The following is a 25552-nucleotide window of genomic DNA, read 5'->3' on the forward strand; positions in this document are numbered from 1 at the left end:
GAGATGTGTGGATGTACCTGTGTGAGAGGAGTGGGAAGGGCCCACCTTGGAGCAGTTCTGGCATTCAATGAGGAGTTTTTCAGGGACAGGGTGTAATGGGAAAACCCTCTCTCCATGTGACTGGTTTGTTTCTTTGTTCTGGGCAAGGCTGGGTTGTGTGAAGGTGAATTGAAGCTCTGGATCTCTGCTGTGTCACAGAATTGTGTAAACTACTCTCTTTAGAGGAAAGCTTCACTGTGGGGTGGGGAAAGGGAGCTGCAGTCAAAATACAGTACCTTCCAGAAAAATGTGGAGATTAATGTATTTACCCCTGGAGCTAGTTCCCTTCTGAAGCTGTGGGCACAGGACACAATGTGACATCTGAACCCTACCATAAAGAATTCAGCATGTATCATAACTTATTTACCCTTAAAGATTAAATATTGCAGGCTGGAAGGAGTGATTTTCTTTAGGGCTTCAGAAGCCTTATTCTCGTTGATTGATTCTGTTCCCTGAGTTACTCTGTGGTTTCAACAGAAATGGAAGTGGTGCCTGCTTCTGTCACCTCTGGTGATCCGTTCATTACCTTGGAAGGCTGTCCAGGTTGCATTTGGACTGAGATGATTGCTGGAGGCTCCTTGTCATGGTCTTGGTTAATATTATTGCTCACCTGAAAATGAAAGCAGCTTCCTTACTGCAGTCCAGGTTCCAGAAGGTCAGAATACAGCTGTAAATAAAGGAAAACTGAACAGGCATATCTCAGCTTGTTTAAAAGGAAATTATATATCATGGAAGAAAGAAATGTGGAGCTTAATGAGACCTCAGTGCCCAGTTCCTGCTCAGCAGCATAAGGTCATTGGGGGCCTGTCCAAAACATGGCCCAGCAGAAGGGTCAGTCTGAAGATGATTGCTTGGATGATGAAATACAGTTTTTCTAAGTAAAATGGTATGAAATACTGTGCAGTTCCCTGGTGATGCAGCTGCTCACATGAGAGAGAATATTTAAACCTTTATGTAGTTAGGCTCAGCTCGTGCATGGCAACAGTTTGATCCCAACCATTTTATTTTCCTGTGATGTGAAGCAGTATACTGGATTTGTCCATAGTGTTCTCTTTAGGGAGAGTCTGTTCACTTGGCAGTTTAGAGCTCCGTGTCATTATGTTTTGGTTTTAAAATATATATATGTGAAAAGGTATTTGTGTGTGTATGTGTGTATATATGTATAGTCCTTAATAAAGGATGTTCTTTGAGTGCCTTTTTGACAGGATGTGCCAGTAGAGGCCCAACTTTGGCTTTAAGGCCTGTGTAGCCAGATCCCTTCAGGGTTCTACTGAAATGAACAGTCTGTCAGTCCATTTTACGTGGCTGAGGGTTCATAATGCTGGGGAAAGGCTGACTCCTCAGGGTGTAACCTGCTGCTTTATTGGCCTCTTGCTGTGGAGCTTCTGAACTGTGTTCATCTTCCAAAGGGAGCGTCTGTGATTCCTGTGCTGAACACACAACTGCAGGAGGAGAAGGTTCAGATGTTGCTGCCGAGCCCAGAGTGTTCTCTCTGGGCACCAGCCCTGCAAGAACCTGCCTTTGATCTGCTTGCTTTCTGTTTAGCTTTCGTTATGTTGTCTATCTGTTATAAATTTTGAATAAGCTTATAACCAGTTAGCCCTTATGGACTTAGCAGAGATGTGGGAAGGGAAGCATTTCACGGAATTCAGCTGTTAATCTCCAGCCATCCATTTCTTTTTGGGAAGGGTGTCCGTTTAATTGTAGGTGTTGATGTTTTATAACCTCCTCTAGTCTGCATCTGAGTGTATTTTTTTTATCAAATGGAAAGAAACTTTTAATGGTGTGTAAAATTAACTGCTCTGAAAGCAGAACTGAATTAATGTTTTTACAGACAAAATTTCCACTCCTCCTGTGCTGGGCATCGAAGAGAAGGCTTAAAGAGTGTTTTAAGTGTAAGGCAGTGGTCTGCTGCCTGTAAATATGAAGTATTTGATAGATGCTCCTCATGATTTCTGTTTGCTGCACTGAACCCAGTCATACCAGCATAGCTGCAGAATGCTTCCCTGGGACAGTAAATACTCCTTTCTCTCAATCTGTACTTGCAAGTTTTTGGGTAAAATGTGTTTTTTTCAGTTGAGGAATCTGAAAGAAGTAGAATAGTTACACCATGAAGGTAGCTGTGAAAATTTCAATTTATTTTTTTTTTACCTGCTTCTTTAGGAACAAAGCCCCAGTAACCAGACCTCGATAGCAATGATGCAAGAGCCTCAAGAAATGGTGGAAGAGACAGTTACTGTGGAGGAGGACCCAGGCACTCCCACTTCCCACGTGTCCATTGTCACTTCAGAGGATGGGACCACGAGGAGAACAGAAACCAAGGTGAGGGGTTAATAAGCAGGGTGGAAAATGGCAGAATGCCACCTAATCATGAGCCAGAAATAGCAGGGAGCAGCCTGAGTGCTGACAGTCATGCTGTGGTGATCCTCAGGGATTTGAAGGTGGTGTTTGCCAGCAGAGCTGAGTTCGGGGCTTTCTCAGTTCCCCCTCTGTGTCCTGCTGGCTCCTTATCAGCTCTGCTGATACAGCTCTTCATGGAGCTGGGGACTGAGAGGAGAAATTATCCAGGTTAACCCAACAAAAGCACTAGAGCCCCTTCTCAGGGTGTTTATTCTTTTAAGATTCACTTTATTTCACTGAAGCAGCTCACAGCATTCCCTGCAAACATGTACAGTGATGGGAGAATGAGATGATTTGGTTGGGCTTGGCTGAGGGAAATGTGCTTGGAAATGTGTCTTAGATTAGTGGTGATCTATAATATCAGTATGTGATTATGCATTTGTCCTTTAGATCAAGAAACAGCCTGTGTAAATAACACCATAGCATTTAAATCCTGCACCAATCCTGTGAATGGCATTTTCCTCCTGGAGCACTGGGAAAGCTGGGTGTGCTCCCAGCTGACCTGTACCTCAGGTCTGACTGCATTACAGGTGTTGCACATGTTCTCATTTTCTTGATCTCGTTTTGCTCCTTGTGTAAGGTAATTCTGCAGTCTCTGTTGAGCAGGTGCTGTGTGTTCAGAGCTGCCTTGTGTGCTTTCACTACAACTGGAACATTACAAAGATTAAGGGTGATTCCCTTTTTAAAAACTTCTGGACAGGATTGATTAAAACTAAAAGAAGGGAATTGTCCAACTGCTTTCTGTGTTAAAAGGAGTTGAACAGAGGTCACTGCATAAATCAGTGATTATTTTTACTGGTGTTCCAGAATCACAGTCCTCCAAGAGACCTATTCATGACATCAGAGCCTCAGGTTGAAGTAAATGAACGTTGATTTCCTGAGGTCAGGTGGGCCTGTACACATTATAATAAACTGAGTATCTGGTTTAATATTTGTTACAGTTAGTTAGAAGGTAAATATAACTGGCCTGTTTTCTCATTGCTGGAAGGAGATGAAGCTCTTTAAATAAAAATGAAACGGACAAACAGTAAGACCCTACATTTTTGTCAGCTCTTCAAATAATGTAACATCTTCAGTTTGTGACTTAGTGGAAGAAATGCTGGTTTCTTCCTAGTGGCAGCAACAACAACTGTTATTTACAGGAAGGAAGTGACAAAATTACAGTGGTGATGGACACCTTTTTGTATGTACTAATAGCAGCACATAGTTTTAGGAGGCTCTAAGTGCAGCTATGGTGCTTCAAATAGTGCCACTGACTTCAACTGATGTACTACCCAGAGCTGTTTCCCAGGAATTCATTGCTAAAAAGACCACAAAAAAAAAAAAAAGTAGAAATGCAGTTGTTGAGAAAAACTGTGAAATGTCCAAACACAGGCAGGGCTGGCTCAGCCCTCACTATCACAAGAGGGGCTCAGGCTCTGCTGGGCTGGTTGTTGCCTTTGAAATGGCTTTGCTTTGACTCTTCCTTGCTGTGATAAAATGGCATAGGTTTAACAGCTCTTAGATATGAATCTGAGGTCGGATTTTATAATTTTTTTCCATCACACTGGCCTTCAACTTGCGTTTTGTTTTGGTAGGGACTGTGGAAATGGAAACTGCTGTCGCTGGGGCACAGGAGCATCGGTTAATTGTCCTGTAGTTAATTGGCATCAACACTGTCATTTCTGATAGATACCATCATAGTGCTTTCAGAGGTCATACTGTTATGTGAGAGCATTACAGAGAAAATTAAGTGTTCTCTGTGCAGTGGTGAAATTCTGACTGCTCAGATGAGGGTGGTGAAGAAAAGCATCTCCCTGGGATGGGAGATACAAACACGTGGCCACTGGGCATCTACAGCAGGACCTTTGTTGAGCCCAAAAACTGCAGTTCTGTGTCTCTGCCTGTTCCCCCCCAGATCTAAAAAAAACTTTTAAAAAACCCCAAAAGCTAAAAATAATAAAAAAACCCTACAAACCAACCAACTAAACAAAGAAACCCCCACATGAATCTCGCCCTGCTTTTAGTGTGCAGGTGGAACTTGTCCTTGTAAAGGAGCAGCATTTCTTATGGTGGGAATTGTCCCATCTCTTCTGCAGAAATATCCAGTCTGGCACTTAATAAGGGCAGTTGTAAAGTTGAGGTGGTCACAGTCTGTTCAGGGAGATTAGGAGGGGTTGGCTTGTGCTCAGCTTCTCTTTTTATTTTGAATGATAACCTTTCTGTGCTCTACATTGCTGTGCTTGCTCTAGGCTTTTTTAAGGAAGGGTTTAGAACCTGTTTTTATTTATCTGTAACTGGAAGGCTCTCCTGGACAGTGTCAGTCACAATCTGCAGCATATCTGTCTTGCAAAGAAAGTGGCAGCATGAGATAATTCCTCTGTCAGAGTAAATAACACAGGTCATATTTTTTTTTAAGAGCCAAAAAGACCAGAGATGTTTTCCAAGTGTGTTCTTTCTTTGCTGGATAGTTTAAGTGGGGATTAGTCAACCTAATGCCATTTAGGATACATTTTTGGATTCTTCAAAAGGAAACTGTCACTTAATTTTGCTAAATTGTGTGAATCTCCAACTTGCTGGAGAGTGATGCCTCTGAAATCCTTCCTCCTGAAATGCTGCACAGCAAAGGCTGTGAGCGTGAAAGCTCCCGTGTGCTGCTGTTCTTTATTCCCTGCTCCTTCCCCCGTTGTTACAAACCCATCATTTACAGAGGTTATTCTTTTCAATAGTGTATTAAGTAAACAACCTTAATCTGGAGGCATTGACAGTTTTGCTGTGCTTTCCCCCACGTCTTTGGAGGTGCCTGCAGCACTGAAGCAGGAAGAAGGCGTAATAGAATTTAATATTTGACATATTTTAAATGAGGAACATCTGCCTTTTCAAAATGAGGTACTTGTGAGTAATTTTCCCCTACCTGTTATTCTCCTAGTATTATCCTAAGTCCCTACGTAACATTCACTGCACAAAAGATGTAGCAGATAATACTTCATTTCAACTTTATAATATCTCTGGAAGCCAAATACCTCTCAAGCTAAAGCAGTGAAAGTCACCTTGGGGAGAGAGAAGCCCTTCTTGCTGCTGGCTGGAGCACTGCCAGGAGTTAAAGGCAGCCTGTTGAAAGTGGCTCAAGAGAACTCAGTGAAGCAAATTAGACGTGTGTGTGCTTGTGTTAATGTTGGATTTTTTTCTTTCTTTAGGCACCTTTTATTTTTATCATTGAAATGCCAAAAGGTTGGAGAGATTTAGGTCACTGATACTCATTGGAATTGATGTTTTGTCATAACAAAATGTGATGTCCAGTCGGTATAGAAACTTGTTTAATTTGTAGTCCATCCATTTTCTTTGTGCTTTCCAATACTCAGCAAGTCTGGATCTTTCCCAGCAGTGAAGAACTGCTGCTCCCACCTGCAGCACCTGCTCTGGGAATCCCAGAGCCCTGGGCTGTGCTGGTGCCAGGGGCCCTGAAGGGCTTTGGAACTCCAATGGAAATTCAGAGCAGTTGGGTCAGGGAGCAGGAAGGGATTGCAGGCAAAGCTGAGGGCCCTTTCAAAATGTGAAACATTAAGCTTAAAATTGAAGGGGAGAAATTTGAGCTGCTGTTCTGAAAACCTACTGGGCGAGTTCTTGCCCAGCATTTAATAGAAAGGTAATACCTTCAGTCTGATGAACTTTTACAGTCTCTGGTTCAAAAAGAAGCTTGCAGAAATGTCAGAATGGTGCTCATCTGATTCCTTCTCATCTGGTTTTTGGGTTATGACAGTGTCCACAAAATTTTTAGCCCTGTCAGCTTTTATAATGCACTTAACTGATTAAAAAAAATAAAGGCAAAACAAAACCAACCTCAAAACCACAATGGAAGGCAGAATTGTAGGTGCTGTTGAAGATGACTGTGTTTGACCATGGTAGCCCAGTTGAGCTGAGATCTCTGTACTGTCTTTACTCCTCTGTGACCGAGCCCTGGGAGGGATCTGCTTGTACCATATTGCATCCAGTAAATCCAGCTGCTGGATAGTTACATGTTTGTTCTGCCATCCTTCAAGGCAAATAGAAAGGTGAGGGACAGAAAAACACAGAAGCTGCTTCAAATGTGTGAATATTTCCTTTATGTTCTGTTGGCAAATGTATTTCCAGAAACAGAATTAGTGAAAACATTATCATGGGGCCTGTAAGGGGATTATTTAATGAAGTAATTGCTGTCTGGGGTTGAGGACAATGGTAAGGTCAGTAAACCTGAGGTGTGCTTAGATTCTGGGGTGGGGGAGCAGCAGTGAAAACACTGACTTGCAGCATCATAGGATTTGGGCTGCAGAGGCCTGAATAATTAGGTAGATTGGGACTTTTTATACTGTAGTTGAAATCTTAATATCTTTACAGGGAATAAAAAATTACAAATATATTTTAAGCTTACTCTGACAGGCTTTTCATAGGGAAGTACTCTGGAGCTTTCATCTGCTGCTCAGAGACTGTAGCTTTGAAACAATTGAGCATCTTTGATTTGTCATCAGGCTAAAAATCCCTTTTAAGCAGGTTTTCTTTAGAGATGGAAAGTAAACAGAGGAAGTCAAATTGCACTTTCTCCAAGTAACTTGTATCTCTAAATTTTTCATTAGAGCATATCTGTAGTGAGGAATTTATGCTAATAGATCTTTCTCAAGATTGGGTGCATCTGGAGGATTGGGTGTCACAGAGAACAGCCTGCTGGGACTCCCCTTTGGAAGAGCTTCAGTCTCTCTGGCTGATGCATCAATACTGAGGAAACCACAAAAATGTTGGGAGAGAAGGCTGCTGTACTGTCAGCCTCTCCAGTCTGCCTGTGTTCTTTAAGAAACAGAAATGAAACGTTCCCTTGAGCAGAATTTCCTGAGATAACGATGTTTGGTTTGTTGGTTGGGTTTCTTTTTTTTGCTTGGAAACCTAATAAATGGACCTTCCTCTGTGTGCTGGCTAATTGCTTCCAAAAAGCCTCCCTTTATTGTCCTGTCAGCAAGAAAGTCTGTTTATCACATGATAAATCTTCTGTCTGGGTGCCTATCCCTGACAAATGAGGCATGAGTGCAAATACTCCCTGTCTCTCCAAATATGCCTCTGATTGTCCCCCATAACACCTTTGGCATTACTGAATGCTTCTGAGCTATGAGAAATGTGGGCTTTAATGCTCGAGTGAAATGGTCCTTTTTATGTGTCTGACAAGGGGGTTTTGATTGTCCTGATTCTTTCTGTTTGCCAGTAGGTGCAGCGCTCAGAAAATAAGAGGTGAAGCTGTGCTAATGTTGTAAACTCGTTCTTACATGTGCTGGCTGACTCCAAGGGTGGCTTTTTGACTATCCACAGCCATTGAAAGCTTGTCTGTGCTAGTCTTGAAGACGGGAAAAGAAGGCAAATTGGGAAAAAATTGCAAAGGAATCCCTTGGGTTATTTAAAATAGTAATAAAAGGAAAAAAATCTCTGTAAATACTCTGTAGAGTGCCAGAGCATGGTGAAAAACTCATTAAGTGTGAGTGGTAGGTCACACATTGTCTGGGAATTGATTTTCAGTGACCTGAAATTCTAGTTTGTCTTTTTTGTATCCATGTACCCACTATTGGAGACAGTGTCCTGGCCACAACATTCCTGTGCTGTGTTACCTCCTCCTGCTTGCCAAGGACATTGATTCTCCAAAAAAAAAAAAAGAAAAAAGGCAAAAATGAGCCAAACCTTTGTCCAAGGATCCTGCAAGTCAAATATGGTCCTTCTTCTGTGCTGGTACTGCACCCACATGAGGTGTATTAGGGACTGAGTGTTGTCTGAGCTTAACAACTTCATGAGAAACTACACGTGACAAACTGTGCCAACGTGGCAAAACTTGTGTCTTGAGAAACAGTGCTTGGAGTTCATTTGTTGATGGTGCTGAAAGAAGCTCTGGGGGGTTGTGTGAGGGCACTCCTTGGCATCACAGAGCTGCCTCCTTGTTCCCTTCTGGGAAAACGTATCCACTTCTGATTCATCAAATGTTGATGTGGTACCTCAGTTCCTGCTCTTCCCATTACTGGTTCCCAAATTCAAGCACACGAGGCCCAGCACTTCTCATCCAGCTTTGTCACGGCTTTGCAAAACTCACAGATGCCAGGCCTGAGAAATGTGGCCTTTTCTGCCCTTAGAAGATCACTTATGAACTGACTTTGAATCAAACTGTTGTTTCAGACTCCAGCAGGAGAACACTGAGCTGTGTTGCTTTGTGTGTATCCTCTTTACAAAGAGCCTCTGTGAGCTCCACCAGCTCTTTCTCTCCTCTCAGTGCTGGCTGGGCTGATAAATGCCCTGACAGAGGTCACACTGATAACAGAGTGGAGGGGAGGATTGTGCCCAGGTGACAAACAGAACCCCTGCTGCATCCTATGTCAGGACAGAAATGTTTAACTTCTAGTTTCCTTTCTTCTTGTTATTAAAATTGTGCTTTTTAGAAAAGGGGGAGAGGATTGGGAGGCGTGGAAGAGGGCATCTTTCCTGAAGTTTTCTTGCTGAGGAAATGGGTGGGGTTGAAGAGGAGAGCTCTTTCAGCTCTGGCTCCCATCAGACACCAAGGTCGTGTTGGTACCTGGCTGTGCTGTGTTCAGCACGTGATGCTGTTGATTATGCTGCTGCTGGAGAGCCATTTGTGCTGCTTTCAGCCTTGGAGGATTTCATTACTTCATTACCTTGAAGTATCATTTGCTCGCAGATGTCTCTAGGAAAAGAAATGCTGTTTGGGTGAATTTTTTTTCTGTTTGGGGTTTCTGTGTGAAAACATCTGGCTAGAGGACATGTCTGGAGCCACTTCAAGAGATGTACTCTAATTATTTTGTTTTGCAGCAGCTTGGCTTATCTGTTGCCAATCTAAATGTTTAAATTGGAGGCTATAGGTCAAAATATCTATTTGGACTTCAGAGCCATTGGGTGATCCAGGGTTGCATGTTATAGTTACCATTTCTCCTGATATACACATTTCATTCTGAGGCTTACATGAAGAAAAGTGTGGTTGCTGATGCTTAGTTACATCTGTAATACTTAAGAAACCCAAAATATCTCTTAGTTTTGTTCTGTGCTCCTCCCCTGCTGTGTGTGACACTGTCAGGGGGTTGATTCTCCTTCTCACCTTTGTGGGTGTGCTGGTTTGTTGCTTGGTCGGGTTTTTTACAGTGGGCTGGAAGTGAGCGTTTTCTAGGGTTAGGGTAACTTTTTATAGGTTAAAGTAACTTTATTAGGGCTGGGGCTGCCAAGGATAGATTGGCCTCTGCTGAATTTTGTATTCTCCTCAAAAGAGCCTTTGCTGGTCACTCTGGAAGACAGTACAGACAGCTGATGGACCCCAGATACCAACCCAAACAGAAGGCCCTTTGCTAGTTTGTAATAATAGTGGCTTTTGTCCAGAACTGTCTTAAACAGATTACCAGACTTTCCCATGAAGGGCGGAACGTTCTTGCAAAGTCTTGAGGAGTCTGTCCTTACCCTTTAGCAAAAAACCCTGAACTCAAAGGCCCTCTGCACACTTAACCAGTTTTTGTCAGTTCTGTGTTGAAATGAAATGTGATTTATGGAAGAAAAGATAAAGATGCATTTGTGGACAGATTTTTCTTTAATGTTTTAAACAATCTTGTCCGGCCCAATAAGTTTTCCCAGGTGGTTCCAGTTGCAAAAACACTGTGGGGTTAATTATTGCAAATATGTTAGTCACCAAAACAAAGGAATGACAACAACTACCTGTTGGGCTTGTATGGAGATTCTTGGATGTCAGCATATCTTAAAGGAGAAAGCAGGTTTGTTGTCCAGAATCTCAAAGCCCAAAACTTTCCTGTTTGAGATCATGGTTTCCTGAATACTGCTGCCAGATTTGAGCTCCATCCAGTCACACTGTGCAAACTTGATCCAGGTCAGGTAGGAGCATGTAACTTCATTTCTGTCAAACTGGAGAATGTGTTCTGATATTTATGCTAATTGTGGGAGGACAGGCTGTGGCTCCTCAACATCATAAAGTCTTCTCTAGGGCAGATGTCTCCTGAAAACATTTTGGGTAAGTTGGAACTGCTGTAATGACTTTGTGCTGTTTCCATGCACTGTCACGTGTCTGCAGTGATTTTGATGTGGCAGAAAGAGCCCAGAGTGCACTTAGCTCTGGCTCTAGAATGTGTCTTTCAGCCTTTATTAGAAATATTAGTCCACTCTTCAGTCCGGAAGCTGGCGGGTGATCCCAGGAGTGCCCCGGTGCCCCGTTCCGTGGCACGTCGCTGTGGTTGCTCCGTGGTGCCCTCCCCGTTTCACTCCTCAGCTCCCCGTGCGTCCCATCACGTTGTGCAGCAGGGAACAGATTAACACATGCACTCCCTGCCTCTTCCCAGGTCACCAAAATGGTGAAGACGGTGACCACGAGGACGGTGCGCCAGGTGCCGCTGGGCCCGGACGGGCTGCCCGCCATGGACGGCTCCTCGCCCCTGGGCAGCTACACCGACTCCATCGACAGGAGGTACCTCAAGAACGGCGAGCGCTTCATCACCCCCCAGGCCTCCTCCACGCTCACCAGGTCCTACAACAGCTACAACGACTCCTACCCCGAGGGCCACGAGGGCCAGTACCGCCCGTACCTGGGCCACGACGGCTACGGGGACCTGTCCGACAGCTACGGCAGCTTGTCCCGCGGCGTGGGCTACCGGCCCCGCTACGCCTACGTGCCGGGGAGCACCTACCGACCCGACGATGGCAGCTTCACTCTGCCCAGCAGGAGGGACAACTACGGCCCCGTGGCCCAGCCTCAGGTGCCCGTGGGCAGCAACGCTGACCTGAACCGCTCCCAGCCCGAGCGCTTCCAGCCCGAGCCCTACGGGCTGGAGGACGACAACCGCAGCCTGGGGGTGGACGATGAAGGCTATGAACTGGATCCCGATTACTCCACGGTGAACAGGAGGACGTCTGCGGGGGTGCCAGAGAGAGGGAGGCCTCACAAAGGAAGGTAAAACCCCCTTGTTCCTCGCAGTGCTAACCTGCAGCTGTTTGGTTTATTCAGTCATGTCCATTCAGTTACTGATCTGGTAAGTTCTGGAGTTATGTGACAGAAAAACAGGGTGCCCGTATCATTAGCCCATAAATGACTGCAAAACACACATGAAGTACAGAAGAGAGTGAGGGTAGGGCTCAAGAACCCTCTCATTGTGTTTCTGGGCTGCTTAGTTCAGGTTAATTTTAGAAAAAAGGATGATCTTGTACAAGGGGGCTAAGTTAATTTCTTTCCCTAAAGAAGACTTGTGGTTGCATTGTGTTGTCCTGGAGCCATCCCACACTAGCAAGGTGAAAAGAGGGATCTGTGAGATTTCTGGCAGGTGTGGTTGTGTGCATATGTGTCAAACAGAAATTTTGAACAGCTGGCTGGGCTTGCAGACGAGCAGATACCTGCTGCTGGAGGGCCTTGCTATGTTAAGACTGTCTTGGGAGGTGTTGGGCAGCCTCAGCCCTGACCCTGTGCTAACCACACCCCCTCAGCTGCATGACCAGGCTGTGCAGAACCTCACAGATCTGCACGACTTGGATCATTGTTTTGTCCTGTACCTCTATTAAGGGGGGATAAGAGTGTCTGTGTTGTATTTGATGTAACTAAAGTGATGAGTCACAAATTACTTCTGGTTCAGCCCAGTTTCTAGGGGATGTATTATTTTATGCCATGTTTTTTGATATCAGTTGTTTATGCTGGGTTCACAGATATCTGCTCTTGCATTTGAGGAAAAGAATCCAACCCCCCACAAGCTCAGGGAAAGAGTCAGATTACTCAGCCAAAAGTCATCTTGTATGGACCTGAAAAACTTGTAATGCTTTGTTTTCCAAGGGATGTACAAATTCTGCCTGTGCCTGCACGAAGTCCTGTCCTTGTGGTTCATGTTTTGATATGGATTTAGTTCTCATTCTTTCCCTTTTAATTTAGAGCAGTTGCCAGAGCTGTAAAGAGGGTCTGGATCCACTTGCTCTGTGTGTGTAGACAGTCTTCAGACTTAACCCTTGTGCCCTGAGGCTTTGCTGGGTTGGCCATGGTGGTCAGTGGGGTCTGTGGAGGCCTTTCTGCTCTCCTGGAGTGCTCAAGCTTGGAGGTGTTGCCTCCTTCGTGCTTGCACAGCTCTGTCTTCCTTCCTGTGTCCAGAAGTTCATTTTAAAGCTAAACAGAATCAAACACTTGGAAATTGTCATCTATATTAAAAAAAAAAAAAAAGAAGGCAAAAACCTAGTGGAAAGGTGTCGAGGTGTATCTCTCAGAGCACCCTGTAAGTCCCCCTGGGACGTCTTTGACCTTGTTAATTTAGCCACCAGTGGAACCACATCCGTGTTTTATGGGGCCAAAGGGAACACCTGCACCCAGTGGGTGCCAAAATACTGAGCAATCTATCAGGCTTGAGTTGGTGCTCCTCTGCCACTAAACAAGTTTGCATTTCTCATTTAAAAACAGTCAGGTATCAATGATTTTAAATTTTTATTAAAATTTTTCAAACTGTATGCAAGATGAATAATTAAAAGCATTCTTAGAACCTACTCATTTGCATTTTAAAAGTTTTTTTGGTGTTTTTTAACATCCCTTTGATTTATTGTTCCTTGCACTTTGGATAGGACCAATTCACAATTTTTCTATTACATTTCTTTTGTTGTGTTTTTTTTTCCCATATTTAATATGATCAAGAGGCTTTGACAAATAATTAGCCTGACTGTGGCAGCAAACTTTAGCTGTTGAGAACATAAGAAGATTGTGTGAGGGCCTCTTCATAAGTAGTTACTTTTTGACATTTCAAAGAAATACTTGAACAATTCAATAAACCTGCATTTCAGACATGCTACTGATCTGCAAGAAACTGCAGACGACAAATAGTGCTTTGTGCTGGATGAGGGTAATTACTAACTTATTATTCCTCTCTGTTTTTTTTTAAATAAGTTATTCCTGTGAAAATGATTAACTGAATGTGATGAATCAGTGGCATTTCTGCTTTCCAAAGTCTGTATGTGCAGGTTTGATAACAGCCCTGTTGGATGTTCTGCACTGCCCCAGCTCTCAGCTTGGGCTCCTCATCCTGTCACCAGCAGAATTCCTGCACTGACCCACTCGCTGAGTTCCCTCTCAGTTCCCCCCCAGTAGGTGCTGCCCCATTTGTGAATGGTTTAAAGGCAGAAGAAGAACCTTTGCTGTGAGTTCCCAGGCTGAAACTGTCCTGGGTGAGGGGACTGAGGCCAGGTTTGGTGGCAGTGAGTGGGACTCCCTGTGAGAGGAGGGGGCAGCCCGACTGTGTCTGGGGGGATCCTGCTCAGGGGGATGACAAGCACAGGTTGTTCTTCCCATGCCTTGGCTGCTCCATTGGATCACAGAGATAAACACCTGTGGCACTTTCCCTCTGTCATCACCAGCCTCATTTTAAGCTACTTATATTTAGTTTTAAATTGGGGAAAAATGTGCCTCCTCACAAACATCTACAAATCCAGAGGAATGCACAAAGGCAGATATTCCCTCTGTTGGCTCTTCAGTGCTTGTGCCTGGGTTTCTTTCTTGTTTTCTTTTATATTGTCTCTGATGTGAGATATATTACTTTCTGCAAGAGTACCTGGTACTTAATGTTCTTTCCCTCAGCCTGTGCTCTGGTTTGGTGTAAGTCAGGTTGCATAATAAATTGAGGGAGAGAAAGGCATTTGGGGTGTATAATGCTGATTTAATACTACTCAGGTTTACTTATGAGGGTAATTACACATCTTTAATTGGGTTTATTACCTTTTTTCTTCATTTGATGGGTTGCATTTATTATATTAGGAGGTGTTTTACTATAGCAGTCTTAGTGTTGCTAGATCTGTTCCATAGAGTCCTTTTTGAAAGAGAAACAGGAAGTACTGGATATTTTTTATTCACAAAAAGCATCCTTACTATTATCTGCATATTTCTTGATTATTAAATCGAAGTTAACACAGATGAGCTGAGAAAAAATGCTAAGTCATAATTCATCTTGTTTATTTAATTTATCTCTTGTTCAGCTTTTCCTTGCCTCTGTGGTAATTCCTTTCCAGAGTGGATCACTGCAGTTTGCACTTGCAGACTCTGGAGCAGCTATTACCAGTGTTACTGTTCCAGACTAGACAGGATATAAATTTTTTATGTTGACTAAATCAACAACAAAACAGTTTTCTGCTGTTAAATTTCCCGTGTCAGAAGCCTGATCTAAGAGACTGAAACTACGTTTGGTGGTCATTTCATGGTCCAAGTTATTATTACCATGAAATGAGCCTGATTTTAGATTAAATAACTGCAACAGTAGGTCCTTCCTGCTTGTGTTGTGTGAGAATATGGGTGTTACGTGCATGTCAGTCTCCTTCTTCTTCTGGTGTCTTTTTTGGAATCCCAGATTTAAGGGCCTGTATTTGTAGGTGAACTGTCAGTCAGCACTTCTGTCCTAGGCCTGCTCATTCCAGGTGTGTGTGGGCAGCACTGGGATGGGCCAGGATGGGAGCTGTGGACGTGCCTGGGCAGAACAGGGCAAAGCAAACACCATGGACATTTTGAAAAATACCTGTTTTTTTTCTGAGTCTCTGCCTTAGCTGGATTTGCTCTCAGTCTGTTCCTCTCTGGTGGCAGTTCAGTGTGGCAGGAGGTGACCTGAGTCAGCTCAGCCCTTGGCAGATTTTAGGTGGTTCCAGTCCAGTGGATTTGGGTGTTTTAACCGTGTGGCCCATAATTCAGACTTGTCTCAGCAGAGGATTCACTCCTGTTTGGATCCTCTTGTGTATCCTCTCAGGGGACAGAGCCTGGCAAAAGCAGAACCTCATTCTTGCAGGGTCTTCACGTTTCCTCTTCAGTGTTTGGCACAAAGTTCCCAACTGAGATCTCAAGCCTTTCTGGTCTTTTATCCAAAGCAGACGCCAGCTGCAAACTGTGGGGAATGTAACACTTGTATAAGTTGTTGAGGATTAAATGTTTAAATCCCTCACCTGTTTACTCAAATGTGCCTGTGTTGAAGCCAAGAGGAAGATGATAAATGCACGAGCTCTCTCCCTGTTTTTATCTGTGCTGGGCTATGTTTTGATCAGTGCCCTGAGACAGGTGATTAGTGAGACCCATGCCATCCTGAGAACTCAGCTGCCTGGCTCCAGACAGATGGAAGGCAGGATGCCTGCAGTCAGCCAGTCTGGCACAGTACCAGACTCCTCAGTCCCAGGAGTAAAGAGCTCTTGGCCTCCTGAGAACCAACAACTGGATGTGCTGCAGCTCTTGTTGCTCCTGTTCTGTGTCGAGAGGCTTTTCCTCCCCAGCACAGCCGCTGCTGAAAGTGAAAAATGGGGTTTGACCTGCACCAGTCTGACTCAAAAAGATGAGTTCTTTACTCTCCTTGTGTGTAAATGTGTTGGTGCTCAGGGTGTTTAACTCCCTGATAGACACGTGCTTTTGCCTTCTTTGCTGTTGGCCAGTCCACCCTTCCCTGTGCTTTGTGGCCCAGGCTGCTCAGACAGTCGGGGTCTGTGGCACTTCTGCCTTGTGCTGCCTCAGCAGTTGTTTTGCTCCTTTCAGACCATCTGTTTTGGTAAACTCCTTCCCTTCGATGCTATTAAACAGTGGCAAAGCTGATATTATACAAGGGAAGCTCTGAATATTTCAGCATTCTTTTTCTTTAATTGCAGTATGGTTGCTTTGTGGTTGGTTTTGTTTGGTTGGGTTTTTTCCCCTGTTTTTTTTTAACCTTCTTCAGCCTTGATCACTGTGTTCAGTCATGTGACTGAATTGGTGTGATAATTGCCTTCACTGGGCTTTCTTGTGCAGCTCTTGAGTCATACCAGGATCTCAGAGTTTCTAGATAATGATTGGGGTCTTCAAGGGTCAAGTGTCCAGGTGTTTTCTTTGCTGCCTTGTGCAGTGGTGGAGTTTTGTTCCCGGTGCATTAACCAGCGGCTCTTGACACTGTTTCATCCTCACAGGTGTGTTGGACCTGACCTGTGTGGGATTACTTCAGCAATTGTGTTTTTTGAATTCATCCTTTCTCTACAGGTACTTGAGAGCCCCTGTCTTGTTCCAGAGTAGCTGTCTTTGTGTGCTGAGATGGGGGTGTTAGCTGTGCAATCTTTTCTTTCTCTGAGGAGATGGTCCAGCAGAAGCAGGTTGGGGTTGGCAGGGACAGTTACAGGTGAATGGTTCATGTGGGGATGGGACTGTATGAAAACACTAGCACCAGTTATGTGGTGCTCTCTCTTCTGTCATGACAGCATTGCAATTTAAAGTCCTAACTGAAGTTTTATTTTGGCAAATGTAGTGAAACCAAGGGGCTCTGTGTGGCACAGGGAAGAGGATAGAGCATGAGGAAGATGGGCCCATCTGTGTGGTTCTGTTTGGAGGGCTTTATGGAAATAAAGCAAACAAACTGCATCCCGAGGCAGTAATTATCTCTGTGTATTTGCACGGATGAGGGGAAGAGAGAGACTTAATTGTGCAGGTGTAATTGAGGTGGTGCACAGTTATCCTGTGGCAGCTCACAGGACTGAGACGTGCTGAATTGCAAGTTACCAAGTCAGGTAAGCAACAGCTGTGCAGAGGGCAATTATTAAAATTAATCTTCTGCTACTTTTCTTTTGTGCAATCAGTAAGAACTCTTAACATGAGGATGAGTTTGAGAAATGAGATTTTGTTGTAGTTTTAATGCTGGTTGTCACAAATTTGCATTTGTGAAAATAGAATTTTGCTTGAGGAGTAGCTAAAAAGTTTTGTTAATCCTTCTGCCCTGTGTAGATGCATAAAGTAAATCTTTTCAATGTTGTTGCTTTCTTCTTGGAACGATGGAAACAGCTTTGTACTCAAACAGAAAATAGGACTGTCCAGGCAGTGTAAATTACTGTGTGGAGCAACTCCTGAATTATACATACACAAATACTCCATCGATAAAAGGATTTCTTCAGATTCATTCTGGGGTTTGGATACTTGCCCATTTTTATCCTTTCATTCAGTTTATGGTCTAGAACAGCAATTAAAGCAACTTAAAGTGAGGAGAGGCACTTCTAACGTTAAAAGCGTTAATTGTACAAGGCTGAGTTCAGTCTCCACCTCCGGTTGCTCCTCTCCCCAGAGCCTGGTTTAATTAGCAGTCCCTTGGGGAGAACAGCAAGCTCCATTTTCTTCCTGAGTTCTGATAGTCTGTACTTGAGCATGACATCAGAAATGGTTCAATAACATCACTCAGTGCTTCAGATGAAAGATTTTAGGAATCATTTTGTAGCAGTTAAAAACACTTGCTTGACTGTGAGAATGGCAATACTGAGACAGTAATGAACCTGTCCAGGAAAATACAGTAATGTAAAAGGGTGCTGATGGTTTGACAAAAAGTTACACCTGAGAAGTTGGTTTATGGTAACGTTGATTAAGAAGAGTGTTGGGGTACACTGGTGTGAGCATCAACGTTGAAGTGTACTGGAACTTCTCAGACGTGCTGAAAAGTGTCTGTGGTCTCTGCCCAGACCTTGAATGCCTTTAATTAGAGTTTTGGTTTGTTGCAGAAGTAGCAGCATTAATGAAGATCAGTGTTTCCTACTGAACATAATCCAGCTCCGTTGTAATTGTTTTGCTAAGTGACCAAAATGAAAGCAATCTGTTTGATGGCTTGCAGTTCCTGTCATCATTTCACTGCCAGCCAAACAAACACTGTGCTGGAGTCCCGTCACTGCCGAGAACTCCACTATGGTTAATTTTCAAGTTACTACAAATAAATTTTTGGAAATTGTAAACACGCTGCCCCTAATGATGTTTGTGATGCTAACGGCTGAAATCACTGCGCTGCCTCAGAGTTACAGCTGTTGAAATGTGCCTTTCTCCTTTCTTTTTGCCTTTCCTTTACCTCGGGGCCGTCGTTTCCCGCAGGGGCTACGAGGAGCCGGTGGAGCCGGAGCTGGTGGAGGAGAGGATCCCGTACCTGCACGGCGGGTACGCGGCGCCGCTGGCCCAGCCCGAGCGGGGCAGCATGGCCAGCATCGACCGCCTGGGCAAACGCTCCCCCTCCATCGACAGCATCCGCAAGGACCCCCGCTGGAGGGACCCCGACCTGCCCGAGGTCATCGCCATGCTCAGCCACCCCATCGACCCCGTCAAGTCCAACGCCGCCGCCTACCTGCAGCACCTGTGCTACGAGAACGACAAGATCAAGAAGGACGTCAGGCACCTCAAGGGCATCCCCATCCTGGTGGGCCTGCTGGACCACCCCAAGCCCGAGGTCCACCGCAAGGCCTGCGGGGCCCTGCGGAACATCTCCTACGGGAAGGACAACGAGAACAAAGTGGCCATAAAGAACTGCGACGGGATCCCCGCCCTGATCAGGCTGCTGCGGAAAACGAACGACATGGAAGTCAGGGAGCTCATTACAGGTCGGTGTCTGTGTTGTCTTTAATGAATTAGTCTTCAGAACAGTCCTTTCAGCTCAGGAGCCAGAATTTCTGGAGATGAGAGCACTGAGGGGGAATTTAGCTCCTTGGCTGCAGCTGTTTCCTCAGCTGCACGTCCGCGGTGTGGGAGCGCCGAAGGCACACGTGGCTGTCAGGAGAGGATGGAGATTGTCTGTGTGTGTGGGGCACTTGGCTTTCCTGGCTGCTCAGAGATGGATGATGCTTTCTTGGACGTAGCATGCAACTGCCTGTGGTTGAGTTACTGGAGCCTAAATGAGTTATAGCAGCTCCATTGGCAGGTAATTTGTAGTGCACTCGCCCTCAGCGTGGTGTAATCATGAGGTAAGATATGCTAATCTAAATCTTTCCTTGTTAATCTCTTACAAAACAATCCTGCTGCCATGTCCCCACTCCTTCATATTTATGGAGCAGTCAGTCTCCTCAGGAACACTTCCAGCCTGCTGCTGGGGACTCTCAGGCTGTGTATAAAGTTGCAGCACTTCTGGGCTGGAAAACTCGGATTTTGGGGAGTGTAGGGCCTGCTTTTGAGATGCTCTGGGTGTGGTTGGTTTGTTGCAATGATGGGAAAATGGAGAATTATGTTTTAGGTTACTGAATTCATGCACAGTTTGCAGGGAGTTTTCAAACATTTATAACTCCATTATTTAACCTGTTTTTATTTGAACTTAGTCTTGGACATTGTCCAAAAAGAGTAATAAAGTATGTGCCAAGTTTCAAAGTTCAGCCATTAAGTGGAAAAGGGTGGAAAAGTATGTCATCTCATAAAGTAAGGAGAAAGATGTTGTTCTTCAGTCTCCCATAAATCATGAGGAGTGAAATGGATTTCCCTTTCTCTTCTCAGCAGCCACAGGGGATGTTTGGATGGAGACCAGAGCAGTTCCAATGAATTTCAGTGCCAGAATAGAATTTCTCAGAAAGCTCGTGAGGGTGAAAATGGGTCCAGGGCTGAAACTGTTTACTGCCTTATCAGTGTTGGATTCTGCAGGCAGACCTTATTACAAACATGGATTAAGCCATTAGAGGTAAACATCATAATTCTGTAATCTCTGCAAAAAATTATGGGAGCTCTCCAAGTTTTTACTGGTAGTCATAATTCTCTGAGATGAGCAGTGGCCTTGGGTGTTCCATCTGTTCTTCCCCAGCCATTACAGGATATTTAGCAAACTAGGTCTAAATATACAGTGTTTGAAACTAGCAGGGATATTTTTCCAGGGAGCTGGCAAAGGAGAGCTGTCTCTTGTCAGAGAACCCCCAGGTAGCACGTGCTGGCTGTGCTTTGAGAGCTGGCTGTGCTCTGCCTCATAACATGGAAACTCTGCAGGTAGTGTTTATATTCCATTTGTTGTGCTCATTTAGTGTGATGGCAGGCTGAAATTTATTTATTTTTTTAAATAAAGAATATCTGTTTATCTACTGTTCTAGTTTAATCAAAACTCATTTCTGGAGTGCTGAGAAGCAATAAATTTATTTCCTTATATTCAAGAAAGGTGAAGCCAGTCTGTAATTTACTCTGAAGGAATATCATTATAATGCTAAGTGGTAATCAGTCACTTCTGAGATGACAAAAACAAACTGGATGTTTTTCCTTTTCACTATAAATGACGATTGCTTTGATTTCCAGTTGATTAATTAGCTTTACAGTTCAAATGCATTTTACTTGGCAGTAGTTCTTGCTAATTAAGTGCAGTAGTTTTATTCCACTTTGCTTTTTGTTATTTAGAGCTCTTTATTTCCTCTTACTGGAAAACACCAGGAATACTAAAGGCATTAACCTAAACAGATGTCCAGTGCCAGATGATGTGCATTTAATCTCCACCTAAGCAGGAATAATTTCATTGCACCTCTAAAGCTCTGTCAGCAGATCGGGTGTGAGCCATCCAAGCACAGGAGAGGGGATATTCCAGCAATGCCTCTGTGGCTGCTGCTGCTGCCCTGGCAGTGGAGTTCAAAGCTCTGGCTGATAATGTGCAATTGTCCACTGGTAAAACGAGCTCCAGAAGTCAGCAGGGAGAAACAAGAGCCAGCCTGAAGTGCAGAGGGAGCGTTGGGGCAGGGCTGCACAAAAGGCCTGTGTTGTGCAGCCTCAGGAATTCCGACCTCAGCTCTGCTGTTCTCCTGGAAGCAATCTCAGCTTCCTGTCCTGGGGGCTTTTCCCCAGTGATAAACCCAAGCCTGCCTTTGCCACGAAAGTTTTTCATTCTGTCTGGAGTGAAATCTCTGGGGACTCCACCAGCAGTGCAATGAAAAGAGAAGGGAACACAACGGCATCCAGGGTTTGCTTGTTTATTGCCTTTAACAGATTGAAGTTCAGTGTGACACATTGACTTTTCTGTGGTTTAATACTTCTTTAACTCAATACTGGCTGCTTTTCAACAGCTGAACAGCAGCATCAGCTCATCCCAGATGTGGATGAATGATAAAGTAATCCTGCTTTCCAATGAGACTTAAGTAACTTAAAGAAGTTTAAATAATTCAGTTGTCTGAATTCAAGAGCACTTCCAGGCTTGCAGTTGTGGTTCTCTGGGTGTGGCACACTGCCTGCCTGCAGGACAGGAGCTCCCTGGCAGCACGTGGGACACACTGCTTGGAGTGGCTGTTTTCTGGCAGGAGACAGCACCATTCCCATCTAATTGGAGTCAGGCCTTGGCTTTAGTCCAGGGCATGATGTCCCTCATCTGTGGAGTGTGTAAAAAATACCTTCAAAAACTCAAGATACATTCATAAAATACCACAGATCTTGCTTTTCTTTCTTTTTAAAGTGTGGAGTTACAAAATGTTTCCCATCTATTGCATTGAGAAATGCTTGATTTAACTGTTAGGGTGCCCATAAATAAATCAGGACTGGAGTTGTGTTGAGAAATATTCCATGAATTTCTTACTTGCATCTCTTTCTAGTCTTGCAGCTGTACTGCTGAACTCTCAGAGGATCATTTGCTTGAGAAACAGAGAAATGAGGATTAGGCTGATAAGGAATTAAATCTGTTCTGATTGGGAAAGCTACAAAAGTTTTATCTCGAGCGATAAGGTTTTTGTGGAGGAAATGTTCCCATCAGATATGCAAGACCAAAATTCTATTACATTCTTTGAAAAGCAATCAGAAGTTGGTGGCTTTAATGAATAATTTTGTTCTCCGTGAGAACATTGGAGTGATTTTGTTGTTTAATGACATTGCACTGATTTTAAGTGGTGCAGGACGCGATTTTCCCGCTGCCAAATTGTCTGTAATTGAAAAATGATTGACCTTCAGAATACTGTGCAGATGAAATATTTTGCTGGGATGCTTGAGTGGTGACTGGCAGATGGATCAGCGGGCTCGGAATTCCCACCTCCAGGCACTGGGTGTGGGGATCCTGTTGGCTGCTCCCCAGGGGCTTCTCTTGGGGTCCCTGCTGTGTCCAACGTGCTGAGCACAGTTCAGTTGCTCCTTCCTTTTCTATTAAAGGCCTGTCAGAGGAAGGTCCCTTTTCCTGGTGTGTCCCTGTTGAGGTTCCCAACCTGAGCACCCCCTCCAGGCTTTGGGACTTCCATCCCAACGTGTCTGTCAAACAAATCCCTTCAGGACCAACGTGCAGCAAGTGCTCAGGGAATATATTGCAGAGTGCTTTATTTTCCTACGTGATAAACTATCCAGAATGGACCACAGGAAAGGAATTAAATGGCTTCTGGTTTCTTGGTGACATTGGATTTTTCCAAATAAGAGAGCAAGGCAGGGAAGGATTTCCCCTGGGTTTCAGAATAGCATGTATGTATTCTGCAGTATTTCTTCAGAAATCTTTCCCCAGCTCCAAGGAGGCAGAGTTTTAGGAAATGAAGGCTGTAACCCTAATCACTATTAATATTACAGAAGTTATGTTTAGAGTATTTTGTTATAAATTTTTACAATAATCAGTGCTTTTGAAATAAAAACTTGTAGCTGTTGTCCCTGGTTAATACGTTGAAAAACCAGGGATGATGGTTGTAGTAGGAAATAGGTGAGCATATTACAAATAGTATTTATGAATAAAATATTGATCATGACTGTGGTCATCACCTGAAAAGCAATAGTTCATCTTTGTCTAGTCCCAAAACTCCTACAGTCTGTGGTCCAAAAGGCCAAGGCTTTTTAGTGAAAGAGCCCAGAAAATTGAGATAACTCCATTTCCCTGGTGCTGCCATGTTAGTGACATGATTTCTCTGGAGTGCTATTCATTTGAATTGATTAAACTTAGAGTTTTAAAAACAGCGTTTCCAGCTTGTTAGATCATTAGTGTGTTATGCTAATAGAGGCAGGGAATGATTTGTAAAGATGGATGTCAAACTTACAGGGATTTTTCTATTTCACTTGGATTTTTTCTTATGCTGCAGAATGCTACAGTCTGATCTCAATTTGTTCCCTGGCTCTCACTACCAGTGTCTTCCACAGAATTTGTTTTCTCTAGAGCTGAAAGGATGCTGGGGTTTAGAGTTCTTGATTTTATAATTTTGAATTAGAAAAATGTATTGTCAGTGTGTTTATTTTCTGTATCCTTTCTTGTGGAATATTCTCCCCCTGAAGTCAGTCTTGAACCTGAATTTTTAACCCCTGCAAATACCAAATGCTCCATTTATGGTCCTGTGAAGGAACCCTGGCATAACCCTCCAGAACCAGGGAATTCTGCACCCCCTGTTCTCTAGTTAAATCTAGGTTGGCTCCAGAGATGATTATCCTGTATAATTTCCTGGGGTTTATCCATCTTGTTCAGTGCTGGCTGTTCAGATTTTGCATTTGAATTTTGAAGTCCTGAGCCAGCCATGCATTTAGGGATTTAATTGTAGTTATCATTTTTATATCAGTAAGTCTGATATGCTTAAGGAATTGGTATTTAATAACTAAAGAAAGACTGTCTAGTGAAGTATTTAAAATTAATGGGGTAGCTTACACGTCAGTTTTTATAGTCTTATTATAAATATTGACTTGCATTTATTTTTTGTATGTTTTATGTTTTTGAGACAGTTTATTGTGAGAAGTAAAGGCTTTCTTCAGTAACAAAATGGAGCCAGTTAGCCTTTTCTGCTTGGTTTGGGGTTTTTTCTTATTCTCTAACAACTGGTGTTTTGCAGCAACAAAAGGGTGATTTATTGTAATGGGTATAAAGAGAAAATGAATTCATATTTTACCTACACAACCTTGTTTTAAAGCTAAAAAAGTAGGTTATGAAAGTCCCATACAGTGTGTTGTCTATGAATGGCAAGGGCAGTAGGCCAAAAAAGCATTATTTTTGTATGGTTTTAGAAGACTGAAGGAAACATTCTGATGTTCACTCTGTTGTCTGCCTCCAAGCTTCTTTATTAGTTAATGTGGAATCCCAAGTCTAAACAGGTTGCCTGGGTTTTGTAACTCACTTTGGATGGGAGACACCACAGATTTGACTCAGAAATGGTGAGTTTTAAAGCTTCAGGAGGTTGAACCCAAAGGTCACACCTGTGTTGTTGTTGTGCTGTGCTGTGAAGGTGTGTGAGGAGGTGCAGGGCTCCACTTTGCTCTGGTATATTCACAAATTCGTGGTTGTGGTAACACAGGGAGCCTCAGGTTAATACTGTATCTGCTGAGGAAGGATTTCCTGCATGTTCTGTGGAATCCAGCTTTTCCATTTGTGTCTGTGAAATTCTGCTGCTCCTCACACTCCTCCTGGGAGAGCAGCAGTGTGTGTCTGGCTGCCTGCGAGTGTTGTTACTGACAGTTCTCAGATGGTGCCAGGCTGGGGCTGTGCACAAATTGTCTCTGAAGTGAATGTTCTGTTTTAGTCCCACTCTAATGAGGAATAACTGTCAGGACACTGGTACAGGTCTGCTGGGAAGTTGTATCACTTACCTAACACGGGGTACTTTGTACTTGTAAAGCTGTTGTTCCATTATGCTGTTTTTGATGTTTGACTTCTGTCTGCTTTGCCTCATAATTGAGGTAAAAATGAAAAGACAGAGGAGTTTTGGTTTTCAGCTTCTTCAAGGAATCATATGCTTGTGGCACCAGGAGATTTGAACACAGATATTGCCTGTGACAGGAAAATGTGAAAGTAAATAACAGAGAGGAGACTCAAATGAAATATTATCTTGTGCAGGAGATAAGCATAAGATCAATGATCCTCCAGAAATTCATCCCTCTCAGGACTTGCTCAATATACTTGTCTGCTGCACTGGATGAATTTTTACTTGAGGCATAGCTAGACTTTAAAGTGTAACAAAATTTGTATATAGCAGAAAAATCCTATTAATCTCCAATAGCACATGGCTTTTATGTGCTCTGTTTGTAGGGCTCGATGAGTTCAGCAGTATTCATGTCTCGATAAAAATGTATCCATGCTTTTGAAAGGTTCTATTTCAGCAGCTGTGGCATTTCCCCTAAGCTGGTGCTGGTCTGGCTCCTCACCAAGTTGTTTTGCCTTTTTGTTTAGTTTTGTGCTTTAACCTTCGAGCGATTCCCCGTGAATCCAGGGATTCTAATCCAGAGATTTTCAGTAGCTGTTATTCTCTCGTTGTTTAATAACCACCGTTCCTCCTGCAGGCACCCTGTGGAACTTGTCCTCCTACGAGCCCCTGAAGATGGTGATCATCAACCACGGGCTGCAGACGCTGACCAACGAGGTGATCATCCCGCACTCGGGCTGGGAGAGCGAGCCCAACGAGGACTCCAAGCCGCGCGACGCCGAGTGGACCACGGTGTTCAAGAACACCTCGGGCTGCCTACGGTGAGGCACTGGGATGGGCACCTGGCACTGGGCAC

At 43.9% G+C, this 25552-nt stretch overlaps 1 protein-coding gene across 12 annotated transcripts in view; it reads left to right on the top strand.

The window, feature by feature from the left end:
* The window catches only part of ARVCF (ARVCF, delta catenin family member), a 155743-nt gene that overhangs the window by 66371 nt on the left and 63820 nt on the right, over positions 1–25552 (top strand). For all 12 annotated transcript variants that reach the window (XM_027689413.1, XM_027689419.1, XM_027689416.1 and 9 more), the window contains 4 exons: positions 2203–2361; positions 10770–11377; positions 18275–18774; positions 25334–25517. In XM_027689413.1, coding sequence (XP_027545214.1) covers positions 2203–2361; positions 10770–11377; positions 18275–18774; positions 25334–25517 — 1451 coding nt within the window. The remainder of the gene's footprint in view (positions 1–2202; positions 2362–10769; positions 11378–18274; positions 18775–25333; positions 25518–25552) is intronic.

This window comes from Neopelma chrysocephalum, unplaced genomic scaffold (assembly GCF_003984885.1).
Source record: "Neopelma chrysocephalum unplaced genomic scaffold, ASM398488v2 Primary Assembly neopelma1_77, whole genome shotgun sequence".
In the NCBI taxonomy this organism is placed as follows: domain Eukaryota; kingdom Metazoa; phylum Chordata; class Aves; order Passeriformes; family Pipridae; genus Neopelma; species Neopelma chrysocephalum.